Below are 27231 nucleotides of genomic sequence, written 5' to 3'. Positions count from 1 at the left end.
TTTAACATAGGTACATAGACATTAGTACCAGTTCTGGCTTGTGTCCTTCCAACTTCCTCCCCAGTTGTTTCCTTTTCAAAGTAAGAATGCTGTACTTTATGAATGGAACCTTGATTTTCTTGTTGGCCACTTCCCGTGATAATCTTGGCTTCTCCTCCGTGTGTATATAGTACCTCCCAACCTCCAGACATGTTGGTTAGTGCAGGACTTGAATTTCCTGGCTTCTCCCCTTTCATTTCAACCTTTAGGAAGACAGCAAAAGCCTTGTTCCACCCACTGCCCACCCTGTGATGTGCAGAGCCCTGTGGATCAGCACTAGGGATTGTGCCCCTGGCCCCTTGGTCTCCCAGGGACTCATCCTACCCTGAAGGTCCTGCACACAACCGGAAGCAAGTCCTTTGTTGACTTCTCAGTGACTGAGTCTAGAGAGAGGATGGCAATGGCCGGGGGGGTTGGGATAGAACAGACAGCTCGAGTTCTTTGGGAGTGTAGAGTATCTTGAACCAATGATATATTACATACCGGTTTCAGGACTCCTGTTCTCTTAATTTTTATATTCTTTAAGTGAGGGGGAAATGTTTTCATCATGTCATTCTTTGTTTAATATCAGGAAATGAATTGTTTAAATTATGGTACATCCATTTCCTGATCCTCCCAGTCAGGCTCAGTGATCTCTATTAGATGCTCTCATAGCACCCTGTTTTTGCCTCCTTAGGTGTAATTATATTTTTGTTTTTATGATAATATGTCTCCTCCACTAGACTGTAAGCCTAATGAAGGCAGGGACCGTAGGGTGAGTGGGCAGTGTGTGCCCAGATGGTGCTTGGCACCATGCTTGGTATATAGTAGGTGTTTAATATTTAAATGTATAATATGAACAACAGAGGAGTATTATGCAGCCATTTAAATGTATAATGTAGAATTGTTTATTAACATCTAAAGTTACCCATAATATAATATTACATTAAAAAACCCAAATTATAAAACAGTATAATTGATCTCATTTTTATAAAAAGAATAGCTATGTATACAGACATATTGATCAAAATGTTAATAGTGGTAGGATTCTGGATGATTTTATTTTCTTTGCAACTCTCCGTTATTATCTGAATTTAAAAAACATTCATTTGATCCATTATTTTCTAATTTAATCACTTCCATTATGAAAACAATCAAGTAGATATTAAAAAAATTTGAACCATAATTTCATTTGAACATGCAATTTTCAGTTAGATAATATTTTTAACAATTGAATTTCTGAATGCAAATCAAAATGTTGGATAATATTCATTGTGATGCTATTTCTGATTAAAGCAGGCCTCTAACAAAATGATCATGATAGCTTCATGTCTATATAAATTGTTCTTTTATTTTAATGTCCATAATTACCCATTAGACTCTCTCTCTCCTCCCTCTTTACTGGGTATAAAACTATAATTTGGCATTTTTAGTAACCTCTTATAATTTTCCCTTTTAAAAGATATTAATTTATATAAATAAGACATTTACAGGTGATCTGTATAGAGTAACATACTCCTGGATATCTTAAATACTAAGTATAATTGCACTTTATATAATTATACAGCAATTAGCATTATTATAGGGAAATGAAAAACATTTTTGTATATAAGTTCCTTTTCTCAACTAAGCATAATTGAAAACTTTCTTTAAGAGTCAGTTCAAAATAAGAAGAAAAAAATAGGGCAAATACTGTATATGGTTACTTGTCTTATATTAATGTTAATTTTGTAGTTCTTGACAGTTTCAATCTATTAACACAAAGACCTCAGCACCGTATTAAGAAGTCAAGCTATGACCTATAAAATGTGACAGCCCCAAGAACTAGTACACCATTATTCATTTTCAATAAAAAGTGTGACAGAATAGTGATACATATTGTGCCTTAGAACTTTAATCATACAATACAAATCATTTATAATATAAATTGTAACGAAGAACATGTGCTGGCACAGCTAGGCTCTACACTTTCTTTGGAAGCTCAAAAAGTTCAAGGATGTCATCAATCTTCATTTCAGATCTAGTAACATAAGCGCTGGGTTTTCTAAGTAGGATTTCCATAAATTCGAGAAGCGTGACATCGTAGCACCATCAATAACTCTGTGATCAGCTGACCAGCTCACATTCATTATCTGTGCCTTATATACTTCTCCTTTCTGGTTAAATCGGGGAAGAGCCTAGGAAAAAGGAATAGAACAAAGAGTCAAACTTCACTTGTTCAAAGTGCAAGCTCGAGCAACAGTAGTGCTGAAAGATTAGGCAAAACCCCTCCTTATAATAGAAAAGAAACGGCCCTCCCAAAGGGCTTGAAAATGCCAACTCCTACTTTCTTTATCTTTGACTATGTGCCTCAAGCCTTCAGTTTCTCCAACGTGTTTCCTGTTCCCTGTACAATTTCCATATGTACAGGAAATTTCAACTCCGATTTCAATTATTTCACAAATGTTGACTGAACATCTGCTATGTACCAGGTAGTGTTCTAGACTCTGGGGATAAAGCAGTGAACAGAACAAATAATTCTTGCCCTCTTGGAGTTAACATTTTAACGGGGTGAGACAGACAATTCAGGGAAATACGTAAAACATAGAGTGCGTCAGATCGTGAAAAGTGCAAAGGAAAGAATACAGCAGTTTGGAAAGGGGATGGAGTGTAGGCAGGGGATGGAAGTCGAGGAGAGGTGGCATATATTTTGAGGCAGTGGACCAGAAAAGCCTCACCAAAAAGGCTTCCTTACTGAAGTCAGTGAGGAAACAAGCCATGTGGATACTCCGATAAAGAGACAGAGAGAAAGTGTGACTACAGTGCTGGAGGAGCAGCAGAGCAGGCAGGGCGTTCGCAGTGGGGAGGCATGCTGGGTGGTGGGAGGTGTCACTTATGGGGCACAGTGAAGCGGCACACTGCTAAGAACCACATTCTCAAGCTGCTTTTGGTAACAGACCTATTTTTTTTTATTTCTATGAATTGCAGGCTATTTAAAAATATATATATTAAATATGAATTACTAAAAAAATGAAATAAAAAAAGATTCTTTTGAAAACATGAAGATCAAAATCAAGGTTAATATAGTGACAATGACATTTAGTAATGGTGGTATTGAAATGATATCCATGGGCCAGCCTGGTGGCTCAGGTGGTTCGTAAGCCGTGCTCCTAACGCTGAGGTCGCGGGTTAGATTCCCACATGGGCCAGTGAACTGTGCCCTCTACAGCTAAGACTGTGAACAACAGCATTCCCTGGAGCTGGCCGGCAGTCAGCAAGAGCTGTGATGAGCTGGAAATGGTATCCATAACATTACTGTTTTAACTCTGGTGGCTTTCAACCCTGAGTTAATAGGGATATCCAAGCCCCTTCCCCCAAAATTCTGATTCAGTTGGTATGGGGTGAGTTTGGACATTTTTTTCTAGAAACCCAGATAATTCTAATATGTAGCCAGGGTTAACAATCATTGCAACCCTTTTTCTAAGTTAGTTTCTCCTAAAACATGGCAACAGATCACCTATGTTAAAATGACCTAGGTTTTGTTTTAAAATGTAAGCTTTGGGGCTCTGTCCCCAAAGCCAAGAAATCTACATTATAAAGTAGCACTCCCAATGGTTCTTGAACAGAGTTAAATTTGAGGGGGGGAAAAAAAAAACTAAACAGTGTTTCACTTTGTTATAAATAATAATTTGAATTGGCTTACTATTAGTCTCTGATATTCTGAAATGAAGATATTTTGATAGATACAGATTAGCTAGCTATATTTGTGATTCTCTATAAAGACAGTGTGCTGGGCATAACCCACAATGGACACAGAAACAACCCGGATTACTATTATACCATTTATACAGAGGCAGCCACCAGAATTGCAGGCCTGGTGCTTGGGAAGAAATTACAGGCTTACTGAGCCAAACACTGCACTAAACCTACAAAGTGAGGGGAAAACCTCAGAAATGGTTATTCTTCTTTATGTTTACTCTCCCGATTTGTTTAAACTCTTTTTCAAATATTTAATAAACAGACCTTAATTGATCCAAGAGCCCCAATTGCTACTTCAGGTGGCAATATCACTGGTTTGGCATAGGTACCACCAATCTAGAAAAAAGAGAAGAGTAGAAAATTAAGCTTTTGAAGAACAAATGGCAAATGAAATGTTATGTTTTTAATTGAGCATATGATCAGAAACCTTAAGATATGGTTTATAAGTCTGAACATTACTATTACTCACTGATCCAATGTTGGAAAGAGTAAATGTTCCTCCCGTAAGATCAGTGGTGCTAAGCTGACCCGTGGAGCCCAATTTCTGGAGGCGGTTCAATTCAATGGCAATGTCAAACACAGAACAGAGCTGAACATTTTTCACATTAGGGACAATCAGCCCTTGCTCAGTATCCATTGCTATCCCAATGTTATGAGAAGCCTGAAAAAAAAAAATTATACAGTAGGCCTTTTCATAAACTAACAGGAAAGAAAGGATCAACCTTCACTGTCTTAAAAAAAAAAATACCAAAAATTATTTCACCAGACTGGTGATGACTTAAAAGATTTTTAAAGGATTTGAAAAAGATTTTTTGAAAAAGATAATTTTTTGTTGGTAAGAATATAGGACAACAGGCTATTTCCAAACACTTACTGGAAATGTAAGCTGGCATAGACTTTATGGAGAATATTTAACAATACATACCAACATTTATAAAAAATTTGTGTTAAGGAGATAAATACAGACGAATGTAGAGATACATACACAGGGATGTTGACTTCAGATTGTAAATTTGAGAAACTGCAAATAATCAAAATGTTTATAATAAGTCACTGGTTAAACAAAATAACAAAGTTGTACTTATTGACATGTGATGATGTCCATAATATATTAAATGAAAAAGAAAAAAGTTAAAAGAAAATTTTTTACAATGTTAAAAAAAACTATGTATAATACCGTATATATTTTTTAAAGGTTTATAAAAAATAAAAAATACTGGAAGAATGCATATATCAACATAAACAGTGAATTATCTTAGGGTCATTGAATAGAAGGTAAACATCATTTTGTCTGAATTTTTTGCAACTGGTATATACTTAATCAGGAAATTGTAGTAAACATACAGGAAGGTTTAGATCTCAGAATATCTAAGCTCACTTCCGCTTGTGTATTTCTAGTGAGTAATATAAGTAAGGATTGGCATCCCCAAAAGAGTTCTCAGTCTTAAACTTTCACTCCAAACAAAAGAGTTCACTCAAACAGAATTCAAACTTCCGTTACTTTTCTCATTTAAATTACTCTTGTTTTAAAAATTGCAGGAAATCCATTTTGAGAGGTTATTCTTTTTCAGGGAAGGATACATAGGATGGGTAACATAATTCATTGCCTCACAGTCATATATTTCCATTATTTTAAGCAGAAAACCTACAGGGCTTGAAAATGAAAATCTGCATACCTGAACAGTATAATTATTAACTAGTAAAACCAATTACAATAGCAAATTACACTTCAGTTTAATATTTTATCCCAAACCTTTAATTTGTCTAAAAAGGATCACTATGTGAGGTACAATAGAAGCTGCTCTGACAAACACATTTGTACTCATCTTCTATTTATAACAAGAACATTTTCACAACACATAGCCAACCTTATATGTTATATTCTGGCAGTTTTCATCCACAGAAGCATTAAGGATAGGAAATTGTAGTAATCCCAAGGAAGCAGCCTGTTCAACAGAAAGAAAATGCAACTTTAGCACTTTTAACTTAGAAAGGTAAGGGATTCAAAGCAATAAGAAAAGGTGTAAAGGAAGGAGGGAGAAAACTCTTGTTTATGTGGAGTTTAATTTCAAGTCTACGCGTACCTAGGCGTATTACTTTCAAGCAGTATGGACCTACGTCCCCTAACCATTTAAGAATAAAAGATAAAGTAGTCAGGTAGCTTGTAAGCATCAAGATTTTCAAAATAACGATCCAGACTGACCAAAGTACCAGAGAAAATGCCCAAATTCTAAGTGATTTCCTTACATGCAGAATCTGAAGATTTTCATGACAAGCAAACCTGTAGTTCAAAAAGGCAGTAAAGCTGTTTCCCGGTGTAAAAAGAACAAGTGACAAGGATTTTCAAGAGCACCGACCATTAGAGGCTAGTGTTCCTTCGGTGTCCTTGGTCAAGTGAAGGGCAGAGCTAGCGCACATGTACTTTAAAGCCCATCCCCCGGGAGTTCACTTTTATGTCTTTCCGCTCTGCCTTCTCCCTTCTTCTCTCTCCCTTTTTTCTCTTCTTAATACCATTCCTCTTCTGTCTATATTCAGATTTCCCTAACTGTCCCCAAAATGTTCTTTATAGCTGCTTCTCTGCCCATCTGGGAGCTAATCATAAGGTTCACATATTGCATTTGGTTATCATGCCTTGTATTAAATTTTAAAAATAGGAAAACTAAAAATGCTTAAGTTTGTCGTTAAAAAGAATTCCCTCTCCCTGTACCCTCATCTAGTCCAATTAACACTTCTTTATATGCATTGTGTGTTAAATGTTATTTTTGTCAGTGGCTCAGTGGTTTGACAGAAAAAAAAATCATATCCTTGAACTACAGAGTTAAGGAAAGTATTTTCAAGCATTTGATTTTGGTAACTATAACTTTAATCTTTATATAAAATATAACTAAGGTTAAAGTGTGACACATAAAAATAGTATTTTGAGTATAATTTATATTTTGTAAAACACAAACCAAGTTGTATGTCCAAGGATTAGAGGTCATTTTCTCCCTGGTACAACACTTTGTAATATTTTCCAAATATTCTGAAACTTACATAGGCAGAAAAAAGTTATTTTAAAACAAATAAAGCATACTAAATTTTATTTTCAAAATAAAGATCAGAAAAAAAAAAGTGAAAAAAAAAAAGTGAAAATAAAGATCAGGTATTTCATTCAGACTGGAACGATGAAGAAAAACAATAATAAAACAAATTCAATATATTATAGAGCTGGTCTATCCTTGCTCTGAAACAGACTTGTCACCAGAAAGTAGTAAGACAGGGGTGTCCAAACTTTTTTCAACGTTTTTCACCAAGGGCCATATTCGGTAAAATACATAAACAGCCGGGCCACTCACTCAAGGTGAAGTACGTATTGCCTCACCTGGTTTATTTAAGTAAACTAAATATATTTTTGGAATTTGCTGCGGGCCAATAAAAAATAGATCGCAGGCCGCAGTTTGGACACCCCTGCAGTAAGAGGAACCCAGTCTAAAACATAGAGGTGCTCCTTCCTTTCTCACTCTTCAAGGTCAAGTTCTCCAATAGGGTCTTCATCTTGTTCTTCCCCAGTGTGAGAGCCTTGCTCAAACAGTCCTTCCTACTCAGATATTTTTAACCTTCCATTCTCCGGCTCTTTTTCCGTAAGGGTTTGCAAGAGGCAGGGAGCAGGTGGAACCTTTTCTCAATCTCCCCCAAACAACCACTTTACCCTCTGTACCTACGCCCTGTCTGCCTTTTACCAGATTTTTAAAGAGCCTCTTCTAACTCAATTTCTATTGAGAGGAAGCAGAGTTTGCCAAACCAGAATGTGCCTTTTTGGGATACTGATTATTTTAAGCTGGTTATTTTTAAGAAACACGATTCAAAACCTTTGACCTTTCCCCTAACTGCTTAAAAGAATTCAGAGGGCCTCTTCCAGGAAGGGAGCTAGTATCATAGACAACTATAGTTTAATATGAACTAGTGTGTGATAGACAGAAGGAACCTAGCAAATCCCATGTTCAAAGTTCTCTCTGTGTTTCATTGTTACAGATGGCCCAGGAAACATTTATTTACCAAACATTTGCTTTCCTATCTCCAAGTGAATTGCCTTCTGTCCTCTGAAGTCCAAACCACTACTCTCATCATCTTTCCTTAGCTAAAGATGGCATATAAACCTTAACTACCATTCTTGAGTCGCATATTCTTATGGAGCCCTCGTATGTACATATGTAATAAATTTGGTCATTTTCTCCTGTTAAGCTGTCTCATGTTATTTGATTATTAGTCCAGGCAGAAGAACTTAGAAAAATAGGAGGAAAATTATTTTTTCCTCCCCCACATTACTCATTCTCCAAATAACTGCAAGCAAGCTTTTACCCCAACAATACTTTATTCAATCAGTTCTGGCTGAGGCCACTCTGGACCTCTTAATTACTAATCCAATAGCCTATTCCCATCCCTTATTCTGTTTAACCTCTGTGATGCTATCTTCTATGCAGAAGATATGACTGCTATCTTCTTCCCTCTTAAAACTTTCTTCTTCTCTCTTGGTGTGACAGGCTGAATCGATGGCCCCAATCTGTCACACCTCTCTGTATACACACTCTTTGGTAGTAATGCTCTGGCAAGCCAGTTCTGAGCTTAGTCATGTGACTTGCTTTGGTCAATGAGTAAACCCAATGCAGCAGAGCTGGAAAAAATGCTTAAATTGTGCTCCCTCTCTTCACCCCTGCCAGTATTATGAGTCTATATATAGGCTAGTATACTAGGAAGATAAGAGAGACATATGGAAGAGAAATGAGTCATTCTTGTCGAGCCCATCCTACACCAGCTAGCCACTACTCAACCTACTAGCTGTCTGGAGCCATATGAATGACCTCTGCCAAGATCATCAGACTGGTCCTGCTCACCTGCAGACTCATAAGAAATAATAAATGCCTATTGTTTCAAACCATTAACTTCAGGGGTGGTTTGTTAAGTAGCAATAGGTATACCTAGCTTCTAAGTGGCTTTTTCCTGGTTTTCCTCTCATCAGACCACTGACACCACTTACCCTCTTCCATTGTCTTTGCCAACTCAACTTCTACCTACCCCTTAAACAGTGATGTAAAACCCTTAGCCTTCTTTTCTTCTCATTCACATACAATTTGGGTGATCTCATCCACGTGTTTCAATTGTCGTGCCTCTACAGATGACTCTATAGCTGTAATATAGTCCAGATCTGTAATTTATTGACATCTATCACATCTGTTTATAGAGCATCCACTTGCTTGTTAGCGTAGTTGCTGAAAAGATGGAGATAAAGAACAGTTCTGCCTAAAGAGGCTCAGCGTCCAGTGAAGAGACAACTGAGTAGACACTTGTAATACACTGAGATAAATTCCAAAGGAAAACAAAAGGGTATTTAACTCAAAATATGACAGCCACAGAAACTTCTGGAGGGAGCTACACCTGAACAAACTTTGGTACTTAAGATGTGCATGTATTTGATCAAGGGAGGAGGGAACACTTCAGGTGAGTTGCATATTCCAGCAACTGCTCGTATGCGTAGCTTACTTAATCTGACTACAACAGAGGGAGTGACTGAGAGTCAGGACCAGAGAGGTAGGCAGCAGAGTCATAGTAATATTTGTATGCCACACTAAGGAGTTAAGAAAATATCCTGGAGGCAATGAAAAGGAACCATTGAAAAGAATCAGGTAAATAAATAATTTGATTTATCGAAGATCAGTCTTGGTGCAATGTAGAGAAAGGGCTAGTGGGAAGTCACACTGAAGTTAGAGACAACAGTACTGTTATTTTTGAGTAAAATGGACCAGAACCTAAAACTTAGTTTCTCCATCTGTTAGCTATAAATCCTTGGCAAGTTTCTCAACTTTCTGGGCCGCAATTTCCTTAAATGGAAAGTGGGGATAGCAATGTTTACATGTCAGGGTTATTCTGGGAATTCAAAGAAATCACTTATATAGCATGCTTGGTACGGGGTCAGGCATATGGTAGCAGCTGCATAAGTGGCGGTTAATGTGAACTGGACTGTGAGCTGCTCAAGGTCAAGGGATGGTCTGGTCTTATTCCATTTTATACTGGTCCCAAGGCCTAGTACTAGAAATGATTCCCAGAAACCTCAATGTAAGTTTGTTAAATAAGTGAAAGTAAATACATGTCAGTGACACGCAAAATCAATACCAGCTCTCACATTTGTTCACATCAGGGCTTTGCTGGAGTGATCCTTTCAGAATTAAATGCTTTATCTAACTGATAGGACAGTCCTCACCTAGTTTAAAGAGGTAAGTAGATAAAACTATGACTAGCAAATTTCAATTTTATAAATTCCTATGAAACACAGAAAGCATGTGCTTGTACATTCTTCTATGTGATATGGTAAGAAGCAATATGGTAAGACACATTCTATGTGATACGGTAAGAAGTAATTTTTATTCAAACCCACAGTTAACGTATTGCATATTTGCAAAACAAAATTTAAATGTCCTGCTCAACCCTTGTGTGAAATCAATGAAATCTCACCTTTAAGAAGAAGGGCATAAAGGAGAGTTTAATTCCACGAGCGGAAGCAATGGGTTTTAATTCTTCTCGTAGCTTAACCAGTTCAGTAACGTCAACATCATCACAATACCCAAAGTGAGGTATCTTCAGGGCTGCAGACATGGTCTTGACCATGGCTTTCTGAAAGCCTGGAAAACATTAACTCTTTCGCTGCGTTAACTGATTTTAAGGTTTTTTTCAAAATGTGTCAGAAATCCACAAAAAACAAAAAGTTGATATTTTGACTATTTTATGCATTTAATAATTTGAACTGTTTTGTATATAAATAACATTATTTCATGTATAAAAATTTCAGACATATTCATTTGGATATATCCGACTGTCGTGGCAAAAGACTTAAATATGTATATAATTGATTAAAATTCTTAAATCCCCCCCCCTTTTTTTTTTTTTTTTACTAAAATAGAAGGCTCTCTACTGCTCTTTACTCTCAATTACATTGTTCCTTTTGGAGCTACCATCTTCATTACATAATTTGAAAGCCACTAATTTCAATTCTGAAGCACTGATTGCAGCACAACACCTAGTATCAAGTATAGTAATGTAACAGGTAACTGCTTTCAAAGTTGTGGTGTACAAAAAATTTAAAAGGATGCAAGCTATACATTTACCCAGCGGCTTTCCTGCAAAATCACTCTTCTGGAAGTTATCATCCTATGAGTTTATAAATAACAAATCAGAAATAGTTATTTTGAAAGCTAACTAAAAATAATATGTAAAATATCCTGAGTGAGTCTTCAAACAGAACAATTATTCGTATACAAGTTTATATTCCAAGAAATGTGTTAACATATGACTCTTCAGAAATTAACAGTATAAGTTGAAACTTTTCCTGGAAAAATTGTTATTTCATCATTAAAAAGAAATTATATGCTGAATTTGAACTTTTCAGTAGGAATTAACACACCATTTTATATACATGGACCTATTGAGGCAGCTTCCCCCCAAATAAATTATGCTATTACCTTACAGTGCTGTCCGTATTACCTTTTATGGGTTCTGTTCTGTCTTTGCCTGTGAATACCAGAGGTTTTGATATTGCTGTAGGAATAGTCCTGTCTTTTGGTTTGGGTGGAGGTGGCATAATTTCAGCTTTTGGTGAAGGAGGTAATATAGCTCCTGTCTGTTTTTCCAAATAGTTGAGAATGTCTTCTTTAAGTATTCTGCCATCTTTTCCTGAGCCAACAACTTCACTCAGCTTAATCTAAAAAATGACACATTTTAATGCTAAAAATGAATACATCCATCATTAAGGCCTCTAAATAGAATTTAATGAACTGAGGGTTAAAAATATCTCTGCCCAGCGGCCAGCCCGGTGGCTCAAGCGATTAGAGCTCCATGCTCCTAACTCCGAAGGCTGCCGGTTCGATTCCCATATGGGCCAGAGGGCTCTCAACCACAAGGCTGCCAGTTCAATTCCTTGAGTTCCGCAAGGGATGGTGGGCTTTGCCCCCTGCAACTAAGCTTGAACACAGCACCTTGAGCTGAGCTGCCGCTGAGCTCCCGGATGGCTCAGTTGGTTGGAATGCGTCCTCTCAACCACAAGGTTGCCGGTTGGACTCCCACAGGGATGGTGGGCAGCGCCCCCTGCATCTAGAAACAGCAACTGGACCTGGAGCTGAGCTGCACCCGCCACAACTAAGACTGAAAGGACAACAACTTGAAGCTCAACAGCACCCTCCACAGCTAAGATTGAAAGGACAACTACTTGACCTGGAAGAAAAGGCCTGGAAGTACACACTGTTCCCCAATAAAGTCCTGTTCCCCTCCCCCCCAAAAAAAAGTAAAAAAAAAAAGAAATAATACCATTTTCATTATCTTAATAGAATGCTATAAATTATAGCTCCCCTTCGTAAGTCATCATGTTACTTTTGTACATACTGTTCATTTGCCCATGTGGTAATGATGCAGTATATAATCCATAGCTATTTATGGAAACTTACAGATTTAAATTATCAACTATTTTAAAATTTCTTGCATTATTCTTATTTGACTTTTTTCTATTTTTGGAGACAACGGAAGGAGAACTGAGTTTAAAGAAGAGTTAAACACTACAACAAATGTAGACCAATTTTTCTGACCTTGGCTATCAGTAAACATGTAATAGTAAAATAATCATCATACAAAAGCTCTCTCAAATTAGTTGTTTTCTGATGATTGTTTTAGAAATATCAGTACAAAACACTGAATTTAATTTTCTTGAGGCATATTTGGAATGTTGACTTCCTTAGCCCAAGTTGAGGGTCAAATACATAAGTTTTATTATTGCTTTTTACAGAATGAACATAGATGATATAATTCCAATTTCTACTAGACATTCATGATACTTTTTCGAAACATAATCTGGCTTTACTTATTTGCTTTCTATGTTTGATTACAGAGATGAAATATTTTCACTAAATTTAGTTCTATTTAAATAAAAACACACACAGCTTGGATATCCTCATACATACTGTGAATTAGTTAATTTCTCAGAACTAAGTCCTGCTTCATTTGTATTAGTGCTTCTTTAAGGATGACCTCAAAATAATAAAGGACTTTATAGTTCAAACATTTAGTTCTTAACAAATGAACTCTGATAACTTAAACAAATAATTTTTAGGTAGTTACAACTGTAATGCCATTGCTTTTTAATTTTAAACAAATTCAATTCATAAATACGCAAACTGCAAAAAAAGAAAAGGTGATGTTAAGAACCCATCCACAATTTTATTTGTAGTAATTCTACAAATACTCTAGTTATTATACACATCTTTAAGAAGTGATATAGGAAAGCCAAATCATGTTTTTCTACAGCTAGTCCTTCTATAAAATTAAGAAAAAACATTGGTAAAATGCTTTATAGCTTCCAAAGCAATATATCATTATCTCATCTGATGCCCTTAACAATCTCATGTTCCTTATTATTATTTCTATTTTCTATTTTAAATAGCCTTCATATTTGAACACATTTAATGGTTAATAAATTGTCATTAAGGGTTTATAACATAATTTACCTAAGCATTTCCCTGATTTTGAACACACGTACCTTCTAAATTTTGGCTATAAAACACTTGGAAGAATGTATGCTAAATTATTTCCTTGGAATAATTTCCCAATGGTAGGATAACTGGTTGAAGGGAGATGAACATTTTAATGACTCTTAATACATATTTCCAAATGTAAACTTGTGTTCTTTTCCCAGTGTAACTTAATTACTTCTCTCAAAATCAGACAAACAAAAAGCCTCCACTGTGGGGCATTGTGGGGAGAACTCAGGCTTTAGAACCAGACATATTTGTGTTCAAATCCCCGGTTCTGCTACTTACTTGGTTGTAGGCAACTTAACTTTGCTGCCCTTTCTCACCTGCAAAATGGGCGATAATCCAAACCACCTTGCAAAGTTACTGTGAGGATTAGGGATAATGTCTGTACAATGTCTAGCTCATACGTGCTCAAATAATGAAGGCGATAATTGTTGAGGAAGTATACAGTGATGAAGAGCTCTGGCTATCGAGTCATAGAGATTCACTTCAGCATTCTGGCTCCACCAGTGTTAGCTGTATGACATTGGACCAGTTACATGACCTCTCCCCCTTATCTCAGAGTTGTGAAGATTAAAGGAAATACTATAAAAATACTTATCACCTGGGAGCCACCTTGCCCTAGAGGTTAAGCACCAAGGACTGGCTGATAAGGGAATGCAAAAGGCCAGACTCCTTGCTTCAAGGCAATACTATTCTAGGATTATCCCCACCTTCCCTGATTCAGGTCACATCCTAGAGACCACATCCTGGCCTGGCCCAGCCCATTTCCCTTCTTTTCCTTTCCCTAAACTCACTCCCAGTAAAGGTGTTCACTCTTTCAATCAATCACTCAATTGCTCAATCAATGAATCAGTCAACCATACCCAATCTCTATCTGTGTTTCTAGGTCACCTGATCTAAGATACTAGTATACAAGTGCTCATTAATGGTAGCCCTGACTGTTATTAGACTCTAAGAAAGAATAAAATCACACTCCTCAATTAAAATAAGTAATAAATTCACAATTTTCTTCTCATTTCTCACGAGTACTTTTATGTAACTATCACATTTCAGTAACAGGCATTTTGATGTTTTATTTAACCCCAATTTAAGCCATCTCATCATGGAATAGTTGGCTAATTTGACACAAATACATACTTTCTAAGTGATCTCCCACTTAAATATTAAGAAAACTTACATTGTTTTCCATTGCAAGGCGGCGCACTGCCGGAGTTGCCAGTGTCTTCTGGCCCTTTATCTCCTGGTGAGTGTGTTCATCATGGGACACAGCAGGAGTTTCAACAACGTCTTCTTCTGAATCTGTAACAAGGCAAATTTTTACTCTTTAGTTGAGAACGTTGTTTTCTTTTTATAAAAAAAGTTAGTGGCATACAATATATAAATAAATTCAATTTATAGTCAAGAAGCATAATTTTGGGCTATTTCAGAATGGAAAAACAAATGGGTAGAATGTGTGTATAGAGGGGGATACTGGTATGTGGTATTTTTTAATGACTATTATTAACTGGTTTTAACTTCATTTCTGTTAAAATCATGTAGCCAGCTACAAGTTACAAAATGAGAGTTTTTTCCTAACTTTTAAAACATGTATTTTAAACACTTTCCTAATAAATTTCTCGTCAGCATGAAATAAGAATCAAATGTGAGGTAAATTACATGAATGAATCATGTAAAATCGGTGACAAACATTTTCCTAAGATGATGAGACAAGTAAAGAGTTAACAGGAGCGAGCTTGAGAGCTGGCAGGAGGGAGCTTAAACATTATATATACACTTATCTCTGAATCCCCTGGCTAGCACTGCATCTACAAGCTGACAAGCACAGTACATCCATCATAGGTGGGAGCAGAACAGTTCCCAGGAGAAAACAATTGTAACAGCATCCCCATGCAAAATGACAAGCACCTTACATCCTGCATGGAAAAATATAAAACCCCAGCACTCCTCATCAGTGCAGCTGTCCCTATCGGGCTCTGCCATGGCAAAACTTCCCTTTGCTAGAATTCTCTCTCTCATTGACTTTCAATAAATCTTTTCTTACTCTTGTAGAGTCTCATAAATCCCTTTACATTCTGTGAATGACCAGGGATTAATTCTATGCCAAGACATAAGATAATATAGCATCTAAAACTTCTGTCTGCTTTGAATGTGACTTAAAGAATACTGTGGAAGATTTTATTTTCATGGTTCATGCTAATTTGGTTGATCTATTCTCTAACTAGAGTACTGATATAAGAACACTATCTAGGGCTATTAGCATGTATTTTTACAACAATAGCAACAAAAGTTTTTGAGAGCATTTAATTCTTAAGATCTGATGCTAGGAAATCAATGCTGGAGGGCAGAATCTCTGTGGGATATAGTGAATTGGAGACCAAACCTTTGAAAATCAGTAGGCAACTGAGTTTGCATTGACATTGAATTCTAAGCAAGTAAAATTTTTTCACTGCTGCAATTACAGAAAGACAATCTATTCATCCCTCCTCACTAGTCTATGAATTGGCCCAGTGGAGCTCTCAAAGTTCACCTAAGGGAAAAGGGAAGAAAACTTGTATCGAACATGAAGGATAGCAGAATACGCCACCCAAAAATATGACTGTAATTCAGGACATGCCACCCCAAAATATGCCACTTTGTATGCTGATTATTTGAGCTGCAGGCACCTCAAAAACAGCAAACACAGGGTGTTGTTTCCTCTGAACTCTCCTCATCTTCCCTAAGACAGATTTTCTGGAAGGACAGATGAGGAGAGTCATAAATCTTCCTACTAGAAGCTTCAGCTACCAGGGAAAATTGATTCTTACAACAGGGGAGAAGACTAGACAAACTTTGTCACAAACGATCATAGATCCCATCTATTTTTTTTAAAGGCCCATTCGTTATCTGACCTAAAAATCATGTACTCTCCCCTAAGAGGCCTACATTCCCTCCTCCCCTATCCCTATTAAGATGATATTTGAGCCCAAATTCCAGGCCACCTCTTTGAGTCACTCATTTTTTTCCTGGGTGTCTTCGATTTACACCAACTATACATATTAATAAACTTCTATTTTTCTCGTTAATCTGTCTTTTATTACAGGGGTCTCAGTTAAGAACTCAGAGGATAGAGGGAAAATTATTTTTTGTCCCCCACAAGCACCTATTATATGTCAAATACTGCACTACATATGCAATATCTTAATGTTCACTCCAACTTTATAAGATAGGTGTTATTAAGCCCATTTTATAGATTAAAAAAAATAAAGCTTGAAAGATGAAGAGATTGGCCCAAGGTCATACACCTAATAAACTGTGAAGAGCTGGAATTCAATCCTACAGCTGACTTATTCTGTTCTGTTTCCATTAGTTCCCAGCCCTAGCAAATTTTCTTTCTGGTCAAACAAGCTGGAATACAACTCCTATAGTGCGAGACATAATTTTGTTTAAAAAAAATTTCTGGAATGATATACACTAATGTGTTTAGAGTGGTGATTTATGAGTAGGAGGAATGTTTTCATTTTCTTAGTTTTGTTTTTCTATATGTTATAACTTTCTACAATGCAATATCCTTTTATAATAAAATAAATTAAAGAAATAATAGGAAGGCTGCAATAAGCGATCTGCCAGCTTTTGGAGGCAGCTTGTCTTACTGGATAAAGACTCAGGACATTTGAGTTCTAAACTTGGCTCTGTCGCTGCCATTGGGCAAATCACCCAACCTTTCTAACTAATCTGTTAAACTGGAATACTCATGCATAAGAATAAGTCAAATCATAAGTGCGAAACATTTTACAAATTTCAAAGTGTGATTATAATAGTAATTATATCACTGTATAAAGACTAAGAGTCAACCAGCCGCCTGACTCTTAATTCAGACACCTTCTAAACTTCTAAATGACACTACTGAAATGTCTTTATCTCAGTACTTATGGATAGATTGCTGGGTTAGGGCTGGATCACAGAATTTACGCTCTGCCAGCCCCCAACATGAAAGCTGTTTCCTAGATGACATAATGTTGGTGTATCACAGCGAGGTTGTAAAGACCTTCTGGGGTATAGAACCAACTGTGTGCCACCACTGGAACAGCCCACAATTTTAGTTTTCCTCTGTAACTTTCTCATAATGAAGTAATTCCCTTTTGTCAGGACAGGTATTGCTTGTAAGCCAAGGTTGCTGCTTCTTCTGAATGTTAGTCTCAACTTTTCATTTTTATTTTCCTTCTTTTCTCTTCTACTTCTCTTCAAGAAGTTTGGCTTTCAGAAGCACCACTGATGAGAGTGCTTTTTTGTTTTTGTATCAGTGGCAAACAGCAATCCCATTATGTTTGATTTAATATTTGCTTATTACAACTTTTGTTATTAGTGACAAGCGTTCAAGGCCTGAATCTTTAATTCCTGAGAGAGCCCGTTGCTTCTTTGAACACTAAGGTTTCCAGAAACTGGGACTCCATATAATTGTTACTGTACATGTTTTTAACATGGTAACTGGTCAAAAGATAATCCTGCATCACAAAGGACCTTTTCTATTTTTCTGATTTCAGCTTCTAAACTCCCAAATCAAATCCTGTAAGTTATTAAAAGTAAGCATCACATTTAGTTGGTACCCAATGACAAAAGGACAGCAGTAATCAATTGGCAAAATAGATAAATACATTTACAGTACCTTTTAAAGCTTCTGTTTCTATGTCTACTAATGGCTTCCCCACATAGGCAATATCATCTAGATTATAATACAGTTTTTTAATAACACCATCATAACGACTGGTGATAGTAACAGAAGCTTTATCACTTTGAACTTCACAGATGCTGTCAAACTGAGACACTGTATCTCCTTCTTTCACAAACCTAAAAGAAAAAGACAAATGCCACACTAAATTAGACCAGTATCCATGAAGCCCAGTATTTAGTCCCAGACGGTACACTGAAGAATGTTCCAGAAAAGACTATAATGTCCAGAATTTCTTTGATGTATCTCCAAGAAATACTAAAGTTTTAATAACCATTCATAGATCTATCATCTAAAAATTTAATTAAATTTTCAGTTTTTTCTGTCCCATGTAGTCCTTAGAAGAAGTTCCAAAAATGTATTTTTTTTTTATTTTAAGATTTTATTGGGGAAGGGGAACAGAACTTTACTGGGGAACAGTGTGTACTTCCAGGCCTTTTCTCCAAGTCAAGTTGTTGTCCTTTCAATCTTAGTTGTGGAGGCTGCCATTCAGCTTCAAGTTGCTGTCCTTTCAGTCTTAGTTGTGGAGGGCGCAGCTCAGCTCCAGGTCCAGTTGCCGTTTCTAGTTGCAGCCTCCATCCTTTGCAGAACTCGAATCCAACTGGCAACCTTGTGGTTGAGAGCCCCCACTCCAACAAACTGAGCCATCTGGGCGGCAGCTCAGCTCAAGGTGCCCTGTTCAATCTCAGTTTCAGTGGGCGGAGCCAACCATCCCTTGCGGGACTCAAGGAGCTGAGCTTGTGGTTGAGAGCCCATGGCCCATGTCGGAATTGAACCGGCAGCCTTTGGAGTTAGGAGCATGGAGCTCTAACTGCCTGAGCCACTGGGCCGGCCCTAAAAATGTATCTTAAATGTGTTTTTTCCTTTTACTGTCTTATTAGCCTTTATCAAACTTTAAGGGATGCCTATTGTTTCTAGAATTAATTTAAAAATTTGATATTTCCAGTACACATCCATTATAATTTCATGAATTTTGCTTGCGATTGCTCAGTCTTTTTTCTAGTTATTTTACCCTGTCCTTGTCCTTGTATATCAATCCCTCCATCCCCATTATCACTTACCATAATCATTTAGGTATGCTTTAGAAGCTTCCCCTAGATACTCTCAGCATAGCAAATAGAACAGGAGGAATGGGACCAAACCTTAAGCATGTCATTTTGGTACTAATACCATTCTTTTTTTTAAAAATTTTTTTATTGGAGAATATTGGAGAACAGTGTGTTTCTCCAGGGCCCATCAGCTCCAAGTCATTGTCCTTCAGTCTAGTTGTAGAGGGCACAGCTCAGCTCCAAGTCCAGTTACCGTTTTCAATCTTTAGTTGCAGGGGGCACAGCCCACCATCCCATGCGGGAATTGAACTGGCAGCCCTGTTGTTCAGAGCTCGGCTCTACCCAACTAAGCCACCCGACTGCCCCAGTACTAATACCATTCTTGATGAATCTAGCAAATTTATAATTTATCACCATCCATTCTTCATTAAGGTAAGTGCTCAGTCATTCTTATTCCTTGTCTTCCTGTCTTAACCAGTTCTCAGTCCATAATTAGACATCACCCATGACATGGAAACTAGGTTTAAAAGTACATATATGGGCTTGTACTTCTAGAATGGTGGAGTAAGCCCTTCTGGAATTCTCCTCCATAAAAGCAACAAGAACACTGACAATAGTCATCTTTTAGAGGTTAATTTCTCTTCTTTTAGTGAAATCAGGGTTGGGCAGTGAAAGGAGTTTTTAAAAAGAGGGAAAAACAATCCTTCATAAATCACATCAAATAAAATGCTGTGAAGTATGAATTGTATCACCAGCATATTGGCAACACAAACTAGTTTTATTGCATTAAAAAAAACATACAGAAAGAAGTTTCTCAATTTAAATAGATTCTTACTTATTTTTATTCTAGTTATTTTAACATTTACTTACATTTTATTTTCAGAATAACTTACCATTCTTTAACAGTTACTTCTCTAATCCCTTCTCCAATGTCTGAGAGTTTGAATTGAACAATCTGTCCTTGTAGAGCTTCAAAGACAAGAAGAAATTATCTCATTAAATATGTAACATATTGCTAAGAGATGCTTTTACATGTAAAATAGAAAATATTCTCAAGCAGAGGCAGAAATTATTCCATTTCATAGCTAAAAAAGAATTTCATAATTTTAGAAAGCATAACCATCATTAATAACCATCAAAGATTTAAACAAATTAATCAATGACAGACCCACTGACACAGCGACAGAGCTTTCGTTTTCCAACTTCCAAAATAATGTTCTTTTACAAGGGTGTAGAAGATCCATTTGGCAAATGAGATTTTGAAACAAGAGTAATGAACAGAATATAGAGCATGATATTGTACTAAGGGAGATGCCACTGGATCTATTTGTTTTGTGTTATGAAACTGGACTAACCAGTAAGGGACTGCTTTTAAATCTCTTTTGACTTCATACAACTATTCTCATTCTTAGTGGCTAAAGATCAGTCACATTCATGAGCCAGGCCAACCCCCAGAATCCTGAGAAATAATAACTCATAGTTGCTTTAAGCCACTAAATTGTGGGGAGGGTTGTTATTCAGCAGTAATTAACTAATAGGGAGTCCCATCTGCAATTCCAGATCTATAATTTTTGAAAAAATTCTTTCTGGCAGGAATGTCATAGATGGAGTTGGGGAAGGAGTAGAAGACAAAACAATTAGGATCTACTGCAGGTTAAGAAACTGAAGTATGGAACTAATATATTTATATATTTTCAAAGCTATCTTAAAAGGAGAAGAAACACATAAGATGTAAAACTAATAGATCTTGGTAATCAATTTCAGGTAAGACAGGAATCAGGATGGCTTCAGGTTTCTAACTATTTACGAAGTCAGGGAATATAGGAAGAGAATGTATCCCAAGCACCTACAACAGTGTCTTGGCACATAGTAGGTGACCAGTAAATACTTGTGTTGAATTAATTTATATTCGTAACAATACAATGGGTTAGATACTATGATTATACTCCCATTTCCCAGATGATGACACAGAGAGAAATTAAGGAACTTATTTAAAATTACACAGCTAGTTATTGGTAAACCAAGAACCCAAAGCTCATGATAACTGTTTAGACATGGGAGCTTGAATGCCCTCTATTTTCTCTGAGAAGAGAAAAGATCAACTTTTGAAAATCGAAATCTTAAAAAAAACAATGGCAAAGATATGTGTATCTTAGGATATTGTGGAAGACGACATATAAAAGTCATGGAAGGACTGATTGATCTCAGGGGTTAGATCTGCCTGGAATCCCTCAATTTTTCATTGCTAGCACAGACTAAGCTGCCAACTATCTGTCAAAATGTTAATGATATAACAAAATTCTAGGGTTCTTTGTTTGGGTTCTAAATCTAACATCAGAAAAAAAAGTTTTAGTGTCCTTGCCAAATCTAACACAAGCCTCAAAGTCGAGGCAAAGTAATTAAATGGTACAAGCCAGAGAACTTTCTACTTACGAGCGCCTCAGGCTACTTTTATCATGCCATCCAGACAGGACAAATTAAGTGCCTCATTCATCAAACAATAATACAGCGAATGCAAGTTCACAGACTATTAAGTCAACAATTTACCTTGACTGAGAAAGTGGTACCAGTGCAGACTATTGCACTTAGATGAATCAGACAATAGAGAACAGATAGCCCAAGACAACCCATTCCCAACATTATGAAGACACAAGTATTAAAGGAGTGTGTGAATGGGGAGTGGGGTGGAAAAATGGATACATGTATCAAGAGCAAGGAGGGCCAGGCTAGGAAAAAAAAAGGTCAACTATTTTATTTTGATAAGTCTCTAGTTACTTAGAAAAAAAGTACTAAGATACAAAATACTATTTTATATAGGCTATTTTGATATCATACTTACCAGCAGTTGTTTTCATCAACTGATGTGGATGACTATATTTGAATGAAGGATAACCAAAGAAACACACATATTTTGGCTTCAAAATATGAATATTACTATATGTTTGAAAGTAGCGGACACAAATCTAGAGATGAAACAAAAAAGTAAATGCTTTTATAAGTGATCTTAATGGCTTCTTTCTGTAAGTATATATTGAATTTCAAGTCTATTCTAAAAGTAGAACAACGAATATCATAATATAAACAATACGAAATTAGCTAGGCCCAAATCATAATACTTGGCATCAGTGACAATCAAGTTTATGAAGATTGGTTTTCTTAAGTATTTCTGTTGAAGAAATCAAAGGACTTCCAACCCTAGTACACAGAGAACATTTTGTTGTTTTTGTTTAGTAAAATTATACACTTAGAGTCAGATTTGTTTATATGTATTATGATCTTTGCCTAAAATTCCTTATGAAAAAGGAAAGGCATTTTTAACAATGTATTCTGTATAAATACATTGGCTTATAGGTGCACTTGAGTCATTAAAGACTTCCTGAAATAAAACTACTAAAGAATTCAAAAGTGACTGTTAGTATCTAAAGACACTGGAAAATGTGCTGTATTATACCATAAAAAAATAATACAAACAGAGCCAATTCAAAATGGAGTCAGGGCTGCTATTCCAGAGGAACTGCTTGTACACCTGTCTTACTCCTCAAACCTTTGGAATGTTAAAAGTGGACAAAATAACCTTTGGACGGGGCCTACAGCAGCATTGTTTTCCAAACAACTGTTTGCAAAGATAACAAGAACACAGAAATGACTACCTGACTAAAAATTAAAGACATTTTTTAGAAGTAGGATCACTAAATTTGCTTCTCTGCACCTATAGAAATTCCTTCCTTCTATTCATGTAATTATTCCCCTTCCCTTTCTCATAAATACCCCTGGTCTTCACCTCTAATAGGACCACTATTTGGGTTTCTGCCTGAATCAGAGCTTCCCAGAATTGCAGTTCTTCTTGGATTTCAAATAAATGCTTGCTGCCTCTCACTTTGCCTTTAGCTTAACAATAGCAAAGTTTTTATCATAATTTACAGATGACTCTGTAGATTTAACTATTTTATATAACATCTTAGTATAATTAAAGATATGTTATAGAAATAAGTAGGCATGAATGTATTCACCTTGATATATCAAAACCTAAGTGTATATGTGGAATTTAAAGAACTCAATAAATGAGCAAACTAAACAGAAACAGTCTCTGAGATATAGAGAAAAAACTGAGGGTTGCTAAATGGGAGGGGAGTGGAGATGAGGGAGAAGGGAATTAGAAACCACAAATTAGTAACTACAATATTGCCACATTGATACGAAAGATAGTTTGGGAAACATAATCAATAATGTAAAGATTTTGTAGGGTGTCAGATGGGCACTTGTCTTATTAGGGAGACCAGTTCACGGATGGTGTAGGTGCCTGACCACTGCACTGTACACCTGAAGCTGAAGCTGAATAATATTGTATGTCAACTATAATTTAATATGTATATATATATATATATATATATATATAGTCACGGGATATGGAGTTCATCATAGGGAATAGAGTTGATGGAATTGTAATAGATATGTACGATGTCAGGGGGGCAGTAGATTGGGGGAGGGGAGTTGTCACTTTGTGGGGGGTGAACTGTCTGGCTAGTGCATTGTTTTGTGCACCTGAAACTAATAAAAAACAAACAAACAAAAAACCTAAGTGTCTGAAAGGTAAAATATTTTATTTTGAAAGTTAACATTTCAATGTTATTAATACCTAATTAACTAACTACATCACATGCAGTTTATACTTTAGTGATGATGAGCCCTTAAAATTTAAGTTATAATACATATTATGAATTATAGTCATGTTATATAATACATATTTGTAAATAAGAATTTTGGTTTATCTTATTAGCAAATAATATAAAAATTTGGCTTACTGACAGAAATAATAAATTTAAATTTTTACATGATTTTCCATCTTAATTTCCAAGCTATTACTGACTTCTGAAGGCAAAGGAAAACTGATGATCCTGTTCCCAAAACACGAATAATCTTAAATCATACAACTTAGCTTTACTTTAAGAGATCATTCTAAAGCAATTAATCTTTGTAATATCTATATGTTATGCTTATTAACATTAACATTCAGGCTATTAACATAAAGCCTAACTAAAATAGCTTAAAACTTAGCAGATAAATTGTAGCAGCCCTCTTGTAACCATGAGGAAAATCCACATGACAACCCTGATAATGATGAGCCACTTAATCTATGCCAGCTGCTATCGAACTTTGGAATACTTTGTATGCAGACACTTAATTTCCTACGTATTGCTTGGATTTTATTACTCACAGCTGAAACACACCTAACAGACATGCCTGCAAATGGAGATTTCCAGGAGAGTCGGTTATACGTTTCTGAAGTGGAGCTGGCTGGAAGACTGGGGGACGTTAGGAATCATCAGCAATGGATGGCAACTAAATTAAAAGTGGACGAGGTAACCCAGAAAGTGTAAGAAATGCAGAGGGCCAACGTCAGAACCCTTAGAAACACCAATATTTAAGTTGGGCAGGGAAAGAGGAGGAGACTGGGATAAAGTGTTCAAAGATGTAGAAAGAAAAATAGCAGGAAGCTGGTATCACAGAAGCCAAGGATGGAGAGTTCTCAAAAGAAGGGAGGTCAGTGCCTAGTAAGGTGCTGCTGAGAAGAGCTTTCTTTTCCTGATTACCTCCTATTTATTATCTTTTACAAATCTCAAGTTATACAGTATCCTCTGGGAACTCTTCCCTGACCCCCAAGACCATTCCTATAGCTGTATGCACTTGTCCCATCATAGCACTCACAATGCTGTGCTGAAATTGCTTGTTTAATGTCTACCTCTGTCTCTCCCTGTCCTCTACCATAAGGCTGTAACATAAAGGCTATAATCTCTGAGAGGGATGGTGTCTGTCTTATTCATATGCGCATCCTCAGTGCCTAGCACAGTACCTGGTGCATAGCAGGCTCTTGAAAGGTTTTGTAAGATCAGGAATGACAACTGTAGGAAGATCTAGGGAAGAGGGTACCCAGGAAGAAAACGCCAGGCAAATAGAATGAAACACTATTGATATGGGAGAGCTCCCTCACTACAAAAGTTTTAAGCCTCCCTCACTATAGAAATTTTAAATCTGCTTTTCTTAGCTCCTTAGCTCCTGGCTTTGATTACTCTTCTAATCAGTTTCTGAATCCTAAAGATTGCTCCTAGCCTGAATCACAGGATGTTTCTCACCCCTGCCTCAGATAACTACTTAAAAGCCTGTGACTTCCCAACATCCCCCAAGCCATTCCGGACTTAACGCTTGGCCATCCCAGAAACCAAATAGGTTTTAACATTCCCCCCACACACACCCGCCTCCCCCCACCACCAGTATAGTTGTTGATTGTAGTCACTGAAGCGTAATAGTCTTTCAACCCATTCTGGGCCCAGCTCCTGGACAACTGACGCCACCTAAATGGTTGAATGGCCACAGGCTCTATAGAACTAACAGATTTATTAATTAAAATCTATTTTTCCTCATTTAGGGGCCTTGAGGATACAGAGAATTCCCCAGCAAGACTGCCAGTCCCAACCAAAGAAGCCGATGTGGTCTTCCAGGTGGATCTTGGGACCCCTTCCTCTCATCTGAGATCAGATAGGGCGACAGCTCGGTGAATCCCCCAATAGGTAGGGACAGCTCTATGCCCCTGCCCAGCAGGAAGCAGATACAGAAAAACAGACCTCCTGTCCCTCAACTTCCCAAAGAGATTTTATAGGGATCACATCTCTCAAGGGGAAAACAAGGCAGGCAGTTAGAGATAGGCATTGGGTCTCTGCATTCCTGCATAACCCATAGTGTTCAACCTCCTAAAAGATCTCCCCTCTTTGTCCTAAACTTCCCCTTTTCATTTAATTACCTACCCCTATGAGGAACAACTAGAGCAAACTGGCCACTCACACCTGCGTAGTATAAAAAAATGAGGTAATAGCCTCTTGTCAATCACAGGTGTCAATCAAGTGGTTCCACACCTGCAAAGGAACAGCCCATTCTAGAGAAAAAAGGATACAAACTCCAAGTCCTCACCAGTCAGAGCTTTTTGAGCCTCTTCATTTGCTCGGCCCGCTCCAAACTCTTTGGAGTGTACTTTTTCTCCTAATAATTCCACCTTGGGCCCTTGAGCCATTCTCTACTGCTTGGGTCGCTCCTTTTTCCTTTAAGTGTGTTATCTCTTCTTATAAACTACTCTTTCACTTTATTTCTGTGTCTCGTTCAATTCTTTGCTCAAAATGCCAAGAACCTGGACATTGCACCAAGAGAGACTCACTCTCCGGTAACACTATGATTACGGGATGTGACTTCTTTGGTGCTAAAAGACTGAAAAGGGGGAACTGCAGGGGAGATGGTGGTGGGTCGTAACTCTGGTGAGAAAAATGTTGAAAAATATTGGTGCAGACGTACAAGACAGGTACAATGAAGCTCGAGCCTCTCTGCTCCGAGGCAAGTACCTGTGGTGTTATGCTTTGCTTGAGTGTCTCTTCCTCTAGGTTTTAAATTCCTTGAGGGCAGGGGTCCTATTATCAATGTCTGGCACTAAGTGGGTGTTCAATGGAAGAAGAGGGTAAAGGGGGTCAAATATGTGGTGATGGAAGAACTGACTCTGAGTGCTGAGCAATGTGATATACACACGATGTATTACAGAATTGTACACTTGAAACCTATGTAATTTTACTAACCATTGTTACCCCAATAAATTTTAAAGAATATATCTCTGTATCCCCAGTGCCTACCACACTGCCCGGCACCCAGATGGTGCTCAATGAAACTCTAGGGGACCAAAGGCTAGCCTGAGCCTGGGGTTGTAGACGGAGTGGGAGAACAACCGAGTCATGACAGAACCGCGCCTCGGTAAGGGGAGGGAGTGGGTCTCCAGACCCGTCAGCTCTCCACCTTCTCTGCCCTTCCTTTTACGAACGTCCCTCCACCTCTGCATCACGCGTGCCCAGTACGCGTGGCACTGGGAGGACAAAGTAACACATTTCTCCCGGATGACTGCGGACAAATCACTCCTTCTTGACCTCAGATTTGCGCAAACCTGCTTACCAGCCGCCCAGCACTCTGGCTCCAGGTCCTCAGCACGCGCACTGCGGCCATCTTATTCCGGAAATGACAACTTCTCCGCGGTTGGAAGAGTTGCCTCTGCCCTGCGACCTATTGGGAGCAGGGAAACGCGCCTCCCCTTAAAGGCCAATTGAGAGCGAAGGAGCGAGCCTCCCACCGGTCAGCCAATCAG

At 37.4% G+C, this 27231-nt stretch overlaps 1 protein-coding gene across 1 annotated transcript; it reads right to left on the bottom strand.

Annotated features, from left to right (window-relative positions):
- Nucleotides 1-829: 829 nt before the first annotated feature.
- On the bottom strand, nt 830-27205 carry DBT (dihydrolipoamide branched chain transacylase E2). Its single transcript, XM_081026048.1, has 11 exons — nt 27042-27205; nt 21901-22024; nt 19955-20030; nt 17950-18131; nt 14485-14606; nt 11269-11485; nt 10243-10409; nt 5625-5702; nt 4226-4417; nt 4021-4092; nt 830-2195 (listed from the first exon to the last, which is right to left on the bottom strand). Exons 1-11 carry the CDS (start codon nt 27090-27092, stop codon nt 2028-2030), a joined length of 1449 nt encoding a protein of 482 aa, XP_080882174.1. The 5' UTR covers nt 27093-27205; the 3' UTR covers nt 830-2027.
- Nucleotides 27206-27231: the final 26 nt, after the last annotated feature.

The sequence above is a fragment of the Rhinolophus hipposideros genome (genome assembly GCF_964194185.1).
Source record: "Rhinolophus hipposideros genome assembly, chromosome: 19".
Classification (NCBI taxonomy): Eukaryota; Metazoa; Chordata; class Mammalia; order Chiroptera; family Rhinolophidae; genus Rhinolophus; species Rhinolophus hipposideros.
This window is presented reverse-complemented; position numbering and strand designations above follow the sequence as displayed.